The sequence below is a fragment of the Pristiophorus japonicus genome, chromosome 1 (genome assembly GCF_044704955.1).
Source record: "Pristiophorus japonicus isolate sPriJap1 chromosome 1, sPriJap1.hap1, whole genome shotgun sequence".
NCBI classification, from domain to species: Eukaryota; Metazoa; Chordata; class Chondrichthyes; family Pristiophoridae; genus Pristiophorus; species Pristiophorus japonicus.
In genome coordinates this window covers 446,208,969-446,221,484 of record NC_091977.1, presented here as the reverse complement: position 1 = coordinate 446,221,484, position 12,516 = coordinate 446,208,969, and the positions used below count along the sequence as shown (strand labels likewise).

Below are 12,516 nucleotides of genomic sequence, written 5' to 3'. Positions count from 1 at the left end.
TAGTAACTATGTCCTTCTTAGGGCAAAAGGCAACAAGCATGAGCTGGCCAACACCAGTCTATTTTCAAACAAAAGTCCAAAAATATCTTTAGTGCATCCATGATCCAAGAACTGGCACCTGACCGATCACATCATTGTCCAGCTGCAAGATTCACCAGAGCTATACAGGAAACAGAAAGCTAGACAAAACACCAGATATGTAATGTTCTAAGCTGCTGCTGACAATCCAATTACTTTGTTACAGAACTACCTTGACACCCAATCTATATGGATGGGAATCCTGGAGATGTTACCATGATCACATTTGACAGCTTCATAGATTCTCCCAGCTTCAACATTCTAGATAGATAATGTGAATCAAGTGGCCAGATAAAATGACAAACAGTAAGGTCTTCAAGCACTCCAAAACCATCAGCATTTAGACAATCCTGACAATAGCAAGGCTGCACTGTTCAGGACATGTCACCTGTAATGTATCTCTACTTATCTGTAGAATAACTCCACGAGGCCTAGTGCTGTGCTTGAACTGCTATGACCTTAGTCTCTTTATTCAAACTGCAGAGAGTGAGGCAGCAATGTGGTGATCAGCCTTTTATACAGCTCCTGCCTGGGCCTCTCACGGTTGCACCCTCTAGTGGTACCAGCATAGTATGTACAGAGTATATGTATATGACAACATTCCTCCTCCCAACCCCCATCCCCGCACCCCCCCCCTCCCCTCCCCCTCCAAATTCTTTGATGCGAGTTAGTTACAGGTTGAAGCGATCTGGAACTCTGCGCTCCCTGGCTAATCGTCTGAGTGTCACTTCTGGCATGGGCGATTTGTTCGGGCCACTGCTGTCTTGCAGCGCTGTTGGTCTGACTGGACTGTTGGAGATGGCGGGATCATCTTCGTGGTTGGCAGCTAGATCTGTTGCTGACTGGGTGTGTGTAGGTGGATCACTGAAGGCAAGGTCCTCTCCTGGTAGTTCCTGGTTACCTGTAAATCGTAATTTGGTCTGGTCCAAATGCTTTCTGCACGTTTGTCCGTTAAGCAGTTTGACAAAAAACATTCTATCCCCCTCCTTGACTAAAACAGTTCCAGCGACCCATTTGGGGCCATGACCATGATTCAGCACAAACACTGGTTCGTTTAGATTGACGTCGCGTGATACAGCCGCACGATCATGATACATGTTTTGCCGGTAACGACTGGTTTCCACCAGATCGTTGAGGTCAGGGTGGACTAAGGAGAGCCTGGTTTTGAGTGCACGTTTCATCAGTAACTCTGCAGAGGGGACCCCAGTAAATGAATGGGGTAGTGCCCTGTAACTGGTCAGCATCCGGGATAGGCGGGTTTGTAAGGAGCCTTTTCCATGACGCGTTTCAAGCTCTGCTTTATGGTTTGGACTGCCCGTTCCGCTTGGCCGTTGGATGCGGGCTTGAACGGGGCAGACCTGACATGCTTGATGCCACAGCGGGTCATGAATTCACTGAATTCTGAGCTGGTGAAACACGGACCATTGTCGCTGACCAGAATGTCGGGCAGGCCATGGGTGCCAAACGTGGCCCCGAGGCTTTCAATGGTGGCAGTGGATGTGCTGGATGCCATTATTACACATTCGATCCACTTAGAGTAGGCGTCCACTACAACAAAGAACATTTTGGATCACCACATTGCTGCCTCACTAGTGGTATCAGCATAGTATGTACAGAGTATACATATATGACAACCTGTACAGAGTGCTCTAAAGTCCAAAAAAGGATTCTTAGTGTTGGAACATGAAAAGTAAAAACAAGAAACAGCAGCACAACCAAGCACAATATCATGAAAGACACTATATCAATTCAAGTTTTCTTTCTCTCAAAAATATCACCAGCTGGGAAAATCTCATGGCTGAACCATGAGTTGGGAAGTAAAAATACATGGCAGTGTCAGCTAGTACAAGAACCAGCACATTGGTATCTTGAAATAGAATTGACACCAGCAAAAATGCGAACAGAAGCAGCCAGTCAACAGTCAGCCTACTGAAACATACGGGAATTCCAGTCTCTCTCACATTGGCCTCAATAGTCACACAGTAAGAAGACACACTTTTTTTTTTAGCAAGGATTGTCATTTCGATATGAAGGGCAATCACCAGGTGCATCAGTTTGAAGGGGCCCTGTGCATATTTATTGAGTAGAGGAGAAAGGGGCAGAAGCAATATTCCAATGTTCAATCAAGAAAGATTTCAACCAGAGTAAAGATGTTGATCAAAATTTTTGATCAAAGCTAGGAGGATCAGCATGTGCTGTGGAGAGCTCTGCTTTGCAAAATGGTGTTTCAGTAGACAGTATTGACAATTAGCAGTCTGTATACACACAGTGTTGGACTTAGATGAACAAAGCTCCAAACTGTTTCACAACAAGATGAGAGGAGGATCACACAATACTAGATCAGAAGTTGACTGCTAACATTTCCAAAAGCACACAGGTTTTGGAGTCCATAAAGATAAAGGAAAGAATACACACATACTTGAGAACACCTGCAAGATAGCCAATAGTATAATTTTAGCACTGCCATTGAATGAAACAAAACCAACACCATGCTTCACTAGAAAGTAGTGGCTGACATAAATCAACTCAAGGTTTTGATAAGAAAAGTAAACTGTTTTCCAATGAAATTCCATTTCAACTTTTAAAAGAGCCAAAAATACTGAATAAGTGAAATATGTGGGAGTGCTTTCATAGAAAATATAGCTAAAGTCAAATTGCTGGAGATCACTATCCAAGGTTCCCAAATAATCAAATGAGAATAAACATTTCTTGTGAAGACAGTAGTAAGAAAACTGCTGCTGCTAAAAGGAACAGAACTAAAGATGAAAGGCCTGGAAAAAGATCATGTATACAATGTGAGCAGGGAAAACACACATCTTGCAATGATGGCAAGCTCAGAGATCTTAAAAATGACTCTCTTCCCCACCCCTACTCTTGTTTTGAATAATGGATATGATTATTTTGCCTCCTTCCCCTTGTTCTGAATGATGAAAACTTTGGGTTTGTGGAAAGAATAAGAACCAACAATGTCATGAAAGAAACTGTACAATGGTTTACGTACCACCAAAATTCCTCAGTTTAAGAGAAATATTCCCCAGCAAAAGACAGAATGGCAAGTTTCTTGAAACTTGAATATTTGTTGTACCTGCCAAGTGACTTTCAGTTTACTCTTGTCAAGTCCTTCTCCAGCTATTCCCAATAAATTTACACAAGATGATGTCAGGGTTTGAATCAGATTGCCATGACGATCAGTAAGTGTTGAATCTAAGAAATGAAAAAGGGAAATAATGATATTTTATATTCAGGTGGATCTTCAAGAACTTATTTTCGACCTGTGATAAAAATATGACTTCTGGTAGCTATGGTGAAAATATCAACGAGCACAGCATTGTTACAATCAAAACTTGCTGCTTTGCCACCATATATCATCTTTTCTTACTCTTGAGCTTTGAAAGATTATCCACCCATGTACATCTTGGAACAAAGCAACACAGATCAACATAATGGCCCCAAGTTTCCACATGATTTGCTCCTGATTTTTAGGAGCAAGTGGTGGAGAACGGAGTATCTTAGAAATCGGAATTCTCCACATTTAAGTTTTCTGCAGTTCTAGTCAGGTAGAACAGTTTCACTTTTGAACAGAATTTTTTTTTCAAAAGGGGGCGTGTCCGGCCACTGACGCCTGATTTGAAAGTTTCCACAGTGAAAACGTAATCCAAACTAACTTAGAATGGAGCAAGTGAAGATTTTTGTAGGCTTGAAAAAACCTTGTCTACACATTAAAAAATCAGGCGCAGGTTACAAATTAGGCGTCCGGAACGAGGTGGGGGGGGGGGGGGGCGGGGAGGGGAAGTCATTACATTCTACAATAAATCCTTAGTTATACTTATACAAATATTATACAAATAAATCCAACCTGAATAAAAATGTATAAGCAAAGAAAAGATTAAATAAACCATGTTTCTACCTGTGTGAAAGTGCTTCAGGCAGGCCTTTCAGGCAGCGGTTTCCCGACGGCAGGGGGGGGGGGGGGGGGAGGCAGTGAGAAGGCTGCAGGAAGCCTCAGAAGTTGAGGCAGCCGTTCCCGACGGGCCCGACCGACGGCAGCAGGGGGGGAGGCAGGGAGAAGGCTGCAGGAAGCCTCAGAAGTTGAGGCAGCCGTTCCCGACAGGCCCGACCGACGGCAAGGGGAGAAAGCTGCAAGAAGCCTCAGTGCTGATCATGGAAGGGCAATGTGGTTTTATTAAAAAATGTTAAAAATTGAACAGCTACAAAGAATTTGAATAGTGTCAAACAAGTGCATGTGTCCCATTTATCACAGTCTATCTTTAATTACAGAATGCACTCCCTCACCCTCACACACAGAAATATCAAGAAAATTAAAATACAAGCCTTTGCAAGGGTTCAATAAACAAATTTTCACTTTTTCTGCAGCACTTTTTAAAATGGCCGAGTGCCAATGTTTCCTTCACATTGCGCGTGCGCGAATGCTCCAACGCGCACGCGCAGGGTTGCCGGCACGAAAAAAACTCATTTAAATGGTACCCGCCCCCTCCTACTTACAAAATCGGCGCGAGTGGTAGGCTCCGCCCCCTGGGCGCCACGCCAAGCAGACATTGAGCTGCAAAGCGCTCGAGAATAGCGCGTTTATTTTTCAGGTGCTGTTTTTCGGCGCGAAAAACGGGCGCCTAGCTCGGAGGGGCGCCTGTTTTGTCGCGTGTGGAAACTTGGGGCCTAATGTAATAGCTTTTATTCTGTTGTGCTGACCAAAGTAACAGGCAAACATTAAAATAGTTAGCTAGCCAAAGTATAGATTGTCTCATTGTTTGAATGAGATTCAACTTGTATACATACACTAGGAATTTCAGTCAACCACAAGGAAACCTAGACAGACCTCCCTTTAAGTCATGCAATGTCACCTTCCCCCAATTTGCTATAAAAATATACCCGATTTGACTGAAGGGAGCAGCACTGAGGCCCCAAGTAACATCAAGAGTACTGAAACTTACAAGAAAGAAAAATAATTGCTTCAAGCAACAGGGGTAGTTTAAAAAAAACATGAGTTAGGGCAAGATGGAATTTCAATATAAACAAACACGTGACCAGATATTAAGTATGAAGTGACTGGAGGATAAAATTAGCTGAGCCACAGACTAATCAAGCACCCATCTTAAGTAGTCATACTCACAATCATACCTTTCAGCCAAAATCCCAGACTCTTCCATCACCATCCCTGGGTATGTCCTACCCCACCGGCAGGACAGACCCAGCAGGGTTGGTGGCACAGTGGTATAAAGTTGGGAGGGAGTTGCCCTGGGAGCCCTCAACAGTGACTTTGGACGCCATGAAGTCTCATGGATTCAGGACAAGCATGGGCAAGGAAACCTCTTGCTGATTATCACCTACTGCCCTCCCTCAGCTGATGAATCAGTACTCCTCCATGTTGAACATCACTTGTAAGAAGCACGGAGGGTAGCAAGGGCACAGAATGTACTCTGGCTGGGGGACTTCAATGTCCATCACCAAGAGTGGCTCGGTAGCACCACAACTGACCAAGCTGGCAGAGTCCTGAAGGACATAGCTGCCAGACTAAACCTACGGCAGGTGGCAAGAGAACCAACGAGAGAAAAACTCACCTGCTCTCGTCACCAACAAGCTACCTGTCACAGATGCAGCTGTCCATGACAATATTGGCAGCAGTGACCAATGCAATGTCCTTGTGGAGAAAAAGTCCTGTTTTCACACCAAGGACAGGCTCCGCCGTGTTGTGTGGCACTACCTCCATGCTAAAATGGATAGATTCAGAACAGATCTAGCAGCTCATAACTGGACATTCCTGAGATACTGTGGGTCATCAACAGCAGAACTGTATTCCACCATAATCTGTAACGCCATGGCCCAGCATATCCCTCACTCTACCATTGCCATCAAGCTATGGTACTAACCCCGGTTCAATGAGAAGATCATGCCAGGAGCAGCACCAGGCATATCTAAAAATGAGATGCCAACCTGGTGAAGCTACAACACAGGACTACATGCATGTTACAGAGGAAGCAGCATGCTAACAGAAAGAGCCAAGTGTTCCCACAACCAATGAATCAGATCAAAGCTCTGCAGACCGATCACATCCAGTCGTGAATGGCGGAGGACAATTAAACTACTAACGCAAGGAGAAGGCTCCATGAACTTCCCCATCCTCAATGATGGTGGAGCCCAGCACAAGAGTGCAAAAGACAAGGTTGAAACATTTGCATCCATCTTCAGCCAGAAGTGCCAAATGGATGATCCATATCGGCCTCCTCCTGAAGTCTACACTATCACGAAGCCAGGCTTCAGCCAATTCAATTCACTCCACGTGATGTCAAGAAATGGCTAAGTGCACTGGATATAGCAAAGGCTATGAGCCCAGACAACATCTCTGCTGTAGTGCTGATGACGTGCTCCAGAGCTAGCCGGGCCTCCAACCAAGCTATTCCAGTATAGCTACAACACTGGCATCTACCCAACAAGTGGAATATTGCCCAGGTATGTCCTATCCACAAATAGCAGGACAAATCCAACCTGGCAAATAACCGCCCCATCAGTCTACTTTCAATCAGCAGAAAAGTGATGGAAAACAAAGAAAAAGACTTGGATTTATATAATGCTTTTCACAACCAACGGATATCCCAAAGCACTTCACAGTCAATGAAGTACTTTTTGAAGTGTAGTCACTGTTGCAACATAGGAAACGCGGCAGCCAATTTGCATACAGCAAGCTCCCACAAACAGCAATGTGCTAATTACAAGATAATCTGTTTTAATGATGTTGATTGAAGGATAAATGTTGGCTTGGACTCCTCTTTGAACAGTGCCATAGGATCTATTATGTCAACCTGAGAAAGCAGACAGGGCCTGTGTTTAATATCTCATCCAAAAGACGGTACCTCTGACTGTGCAGCATCCCTTAGTACTGCACTGGAGCGTCAGCCTAGATTTTTGTGCTCAAATCCCTGGAGTGGACTTGAACCAACAACATTCTGACTCAGGAGATAGCAACAAAGCCACGGCTGACACACCGGAAGGGGTCGTTGACAGTGCTAGCAAGCTGCACTTACCAATAACCTGCTCAATGATGCTCAGTTTGTGTTGCACCAAGGCTACTCGGCTCCATACCACATTACAGCCTTGGTCCAAACATGGACAAAAGAGCTGAATTCAAGAGGTGAGGACAGAGTGATTTCCTCAGGGCAGTGTCCGAGGCCCAACCATCTTCAGCTGCTTCATCAATGACCTTCCCTTCAGCTGCTTCATCAATGACCTTCCCTCCATTATAAGGTCAGAAGTGGGGATGTTTGCTGATTATTTCAGTGTTCACTTCCATTCGCAACTCCTCAGTCTGTGTCTGCATGCAGCAAGACCTGGACAACATTCAGCATGAGCTGGTAAGTGGCAAGTGCCATTCATGTCACACAAGTGCCAGACAATGACCATCTCCAACAAGAGAGAGTCTAGCCACCTCCCCTTGACGTTCAACCGCATTACCATCCTCTCATCCTGGGGGTCAGCACTGACTACAAACTTAACTGGACCAGCCACTTAAATACTGCAGCTACAAGGGCAGGTATTCTGCAACAAGTGACTCACCTCCCAACTCCCCGAAGTCTTTTCACCACCTGCAAGGTACAAGCCAGCAGTGTGATGGAATATTCTCCACTTGCCGAGATGAGTGCAGCTCCAATACTCGAAGCTTACCACCACCCAGGACAAAACAGCCGGTTTGATTGGCACCCCATCCACCACCTTCAACATTCACTCCCTCCACCACTGGTGCAACTCGCCAAAGTTCTTTGACAGCACTTTCCAAACCTGTGACCTCTACCACTTAGAAGGACAAGGGCAGCAAGCGTGTGGGGACTCCGCCACCTCCAAATCACACACCATCCTGATTTGGAAATATATTGTTGCTCCTTCATCTTTGCTGGGTAAAATTCCTGGAACTCCCTACCTAGCAGCACTGTGGGAGTGCCTTCACCACACAGACTGCAGCGGTTCAAGAAGGCTCAATTCCCCCTTCACAATGGCAACTAGGGATGGACAATAAACTACAGCCTTGCCAGCGATGGCAACATTCCGTGAATTAATTTTTTTTAAATGGTAAACTATGAGGCATGATTCTGAACAAATCTTTATATACAATAGATGGGGTGAAATCAACATACCAAAATGGTAGTGAATTTTTACAAGGAATAATGTCTCTATTGATCCCCCTTCCCAGTGAAGGAGGGTAAATCCTAATTTTGGATGCAACACATTTGCTACCATTTCCTTCAACACAACTGAACATGAACAACTTATATTAAACAGATGGCAAAATTGACATACATCAAGACCTGACTTCAGGAAATCATATGCATGTACTTAGGTTTGCATTTTATTTCTAATCCAACATTGAACACAAGTCCTATTATTTTAAACAGAATAGATATGTCCACATTAATAGTAACGCAGATGGTTCTATAGTACAGCCAGAAAAAGTGGAATGCTGCGTTTGTGTGGCTATTTTTTCCACACAGTTACCAACAGAGAAAGCCCATTTGGAAAGCATGCTGTTTTTAACCTGGTGTACAAGTAGAACCCCTGTATGTTTTCAGAAGTAGATATTTTTATAATAAAGCAGCACTAAAAATACTACCAGAATCATAATTCTTAAAAATAACTTAAAACAAACTCAACTTACGTATTTCTCCTTGCAGCTCTTCGCCCATCTGAACGGTACTTAATCCTTTCAAGGAACATTTCAAAAGCTTAGGTTCATCTGGCTGTGGTCTAAAAAAAAGTTGGTAAATTGCACTGTATTAAATTGAAAATTCCCCCAAACTCAAGTTTCTAGCCTCTTACGGCCAATATTATGTTTCACCACAACAGCATAAGAACACTATTCCACAGTTCGAAACTCTGTAGTTCTTTCAGCATAAGTTTTGCAATTCTGGTAAAGATGGCCTAACTAAATAAGTTGATGCCATATATGTGGTTTATCAATGTAAATGGTGAGCCTCAGGTCTGACCACAAAATATTTGAATGCTAGTGTCTATAGTCCCAACTCTTAATTATATTTTCACTTATTTTTCTCTCCACCCCCCCCCCTTCATTTCTAGTTTTTAGTATTTGATCTGCTCTCACGTTTCTCTTGTGTACTTTCCTTTAAAATTTCTACATTCTACAACTTCTCAAAATGAACAATGGAACATTCTCAAATGAACTTCTAATGGAGTGCAGCATCTGTACAAAAGCAAAAAAAGCAGGTGGTCAAACACTGCAGCATGGTGGAATGAACAAAATTCAACTAGGTCTGAAGCTGTGCTACAATATTATTTCTACAAATCTCTGGGTAACCCAAGTGTGACTGAACATCCTAGATCAATATCCTTTTGTATGAGATCGCTTGGGCTTTGTTCAAGGAAATCAGTCTCGAGAGTTTAACTCAATTGGTAACAATATTGTCTCAGCCAGAAGTTAGCAGGTTCAAGCTGACTCCAAGCCTTGAGCACATAAATTGGGCTGACACACCAGTGCAGTGCTGAGACAGAGAGAGTTGCCATCCTTCACACAAGGTGTTTAACCAAGGCAAGCCTCCCCCTTCGCCCATTATGGTGGTGCTGATTGAAGATGACTTCATGGTACTATTCAAGAAGAGTAGCTATACAGGTGCCCAGTTAATGTTCCTCTCTCCACAATTACCAAAAACAATTAACTAGTCATTTATCTCTAGTTATTTATGGGAGCTCGCTGGCACAAAATGGCTACTTGAGACATGATAAGATGCCACATAAATAAAGGTCTTGCATTTTATAATATGATCTATTTAAGATATGCACTGAGGTGGGAAAGTTATTTGAATATTGCAGCAGTACCACAATTAATGATAAACAAAATACAACCACCGGATTGTTAAAATTTTTAAAAAGTTACGACACCAAAGATATACAGGATGAAAGCATTAGTTTGTAAAAAAGTAAAACTATTGTAAAGTTAAAAGACATGGGGGCCAGAATTGCCCACCGACTGAAATGAGGTGCACCTACCACTTTTTGCCGTACAATACCGCTGCAACGGATGCGGCGGCCATTAGAGGGAAATCAGCTATTTTGCAGCAGTGTAGGAGCAGCGTGGCCGATTAGGCTGCGAAATTCAACTGATGGCCATTTACTCTTAACGAGGCAGCTGCTCCGTGGCCTTCTTAAAGGGCAGGTTTTGCAGCTAGGCCCTGGGCACTGAGTTTGTCTCTGTTGCTTGCAAAGGAATGGCAAATGGCAGAGCTTTAAGGAGGGTCAGCCGCTTTTCAGATGTGGAACTTGAGACCCTGGTGCAAGCTGTGGCGAGAAGGCGGCGCCTTCTCTATCCAGATACAGGCAGACCCACTCGCACTGTCTTTGTGAATGCGTGGACAGAGATAGCAGTGGAGATGTCGGGGACCTCTATTCATGACCACACCACCACTCAATGCGCAAAAGGCTAAACGGCATCATTCGCCTGATGAAAGTACATGTTCCCCCAACTCCTCATCTTCCATCTGCGAGCCTCTCTTTCACTTTCTCTTATTCCTCACCTTCACTATATAGTCACTAAAGCACCATTTGATTGGTGAGATATATATGTACATACTTGCAATGGAGGCTTCTTTTCATGCAAGTTACACCTGCACTAATTGCAGAGGCCTCATACCACTACTACTCAGCAACCCTTCTTTGCTTTCAGGCCAAGGTCTCAGCCGTTTGGAACAACAGAGGACTGATGGGGTGCGGCCGATATCCAGCAGCCGACTGATCTAGAAGAGAGAGGGTGCAGCGGTTAGTGGGCCCACATGTTGCTTTCCCTGTGGCCGCGGTCGTGTGGATCCCACTTGGGGCAGCATGGGTAAGTGAAGGCCTTCGTTTAATGCCATCTCTCCTTGAAAGTCCAAGCGCCAACCAGGCAATTGCTTATGCTTGTGTGCAAGTTGCTTGCTGCATAGTGCAATGCCTTACTTCACCCTGACGGAACCCCCTGGTGCCATTTATTATTGCAGATGAAACCCAGTGTATGAGCCATAATGAGACCAAAACTCTTGAGGCGACTGCGAGCCCAAGTCAGGACACCCTTGAGGAGAGTGGGAGGTAGTCAGGGCGAGACCCTTGAGGCAACTGGGAGCCATCAACAGGACGAGACCCTTGAGCCCATTGCAGATATTGCTGGCATGTCTGATGAGAGTGAGGAAGAGGGGGACAATGCTGCCAGTATTGCTTCCTACACTCGCTCGTGTCTGCTTAGATACTGGGAGTACGCGGTCGGGATAGTTAGAATTTGCAGAGGGGTCTGCACTGGGGCCTAGTGGGCTGCAGTACGGTCAAGGGCAAAAGCAACCTCGGGTGCCATCTCTCCAGGAGGCGAGTTCTGCCACAGAGGACTCAGATGAGCCCATCGATGTTGGGGCTTATGAAAGAAGGGTGAAGGCCATGCATTCACAGATGTTGGGGGCAATGGCAAGGGTGCCAGAGAGCCTGTCGCAAGTGGTCAGGAACGTGGAGGAGTCTGCCTCCCGCATTGTGGACAGCTCTGCGCACACCATGGAGCCCATCATTGCCAGTGTGCAGACGATGGACTCCCAGAATGACTGTGCAAATCCAGCTGTGATGTCGTGGCGATGTGGCAGCTGCCAGTACAGCACAGGAACGAGCATGAGTGCTGCTTTGGAGAGGATGGCCGCTGCTCTGGATGCTCAGAATGCTCTCAGCAACAGGCCACAGAACGTCTTACTGCTGACGTCTCTGGTGGCATAGAGACTGGTTTTGCTCTTATGTAGTCTCAGCTGGATGCTACGTGAGATCTGACTGCCGCCATCACGGCTGGGTGCACCGCAGGCCTTCTGGTGTCACGCCATCCCACCGACCTGTGCTCCAGGAGATTGGTGGGGATGGTGCGGTGCTGCCCCGGGGGAATGGCGCTGGCTCCTCAGACCAGGATCCTGATGTGGTCTCTCAGAGTCTCAGCAGTCCTGAGCAGAGATCTGCCACTCCGCCATTGCTGCCAATCATGGAATCGTCCCAGCCAATTCCAACTGAAGGCACAGAGGAGGAAGCTGCCCAGTCTGCAGCCAGCCCTTCAGGGCCAGAGTTGAGGGCGTCCTAGAAGGACATCTGTAGCTTCTACACCTGAAACACAGCAGCCTTCCCAGAGCCATGATGCAGCCACAGGGGAGACACTGCGGCATAGTTCAAAAATAGGTAGGCGCAAGAGGGATTTATAAGGAAATGCACAAGGGTGAAAAATGATTGCGCAAAACATACACACTATTATTTCTGATGTAATAAATCTTTATTTTGCATGTCAATATCTGTGCAGGTCTCTCATTTCACTATGGGCAATGATGTGTGAAAGGGCTCATTGGTTTGCCCATGGAGATGCACAGGTGAAGGGTAAAGTGTGTATGAACTCAGTGGAAACGAGCAGCAATGAGACAGTTTAGCACTTCCCTTGCA

At 45.2% G+C, this 12,516-nt stretch overlaps 1 protein-coding gene across 1 annotated transcript in view; it reads right to left on the bottom strand.

The window, feature by feature from the left end:
- Nucleotides 1–12,516, bottom strand: part of smchd1 (structural maintenance of chromosomes flexible hinge domain containing 1) — a 302,280-nt gene that overhangs the window by 149,932 nt on the left and 139,832 nt on the right. The window contains exons 27-28 of the mRNA XM_070893027.1: nucleotides 8,738–8,826; nucleotides 3,164–3,282 (exon numbers count right to left, since the gene is read on the bottom strand). Coding sequence (XP_070749128.1) covers nucleotides 3,164–3,282; nucleotides 8,738–8,826 — 208 coding nt within the window. The remainder of the gene's footprint in view (nucleotides 1–3,163; nucleotides 3,283–8,737; nucleotides 8,827–12,516) is intronic.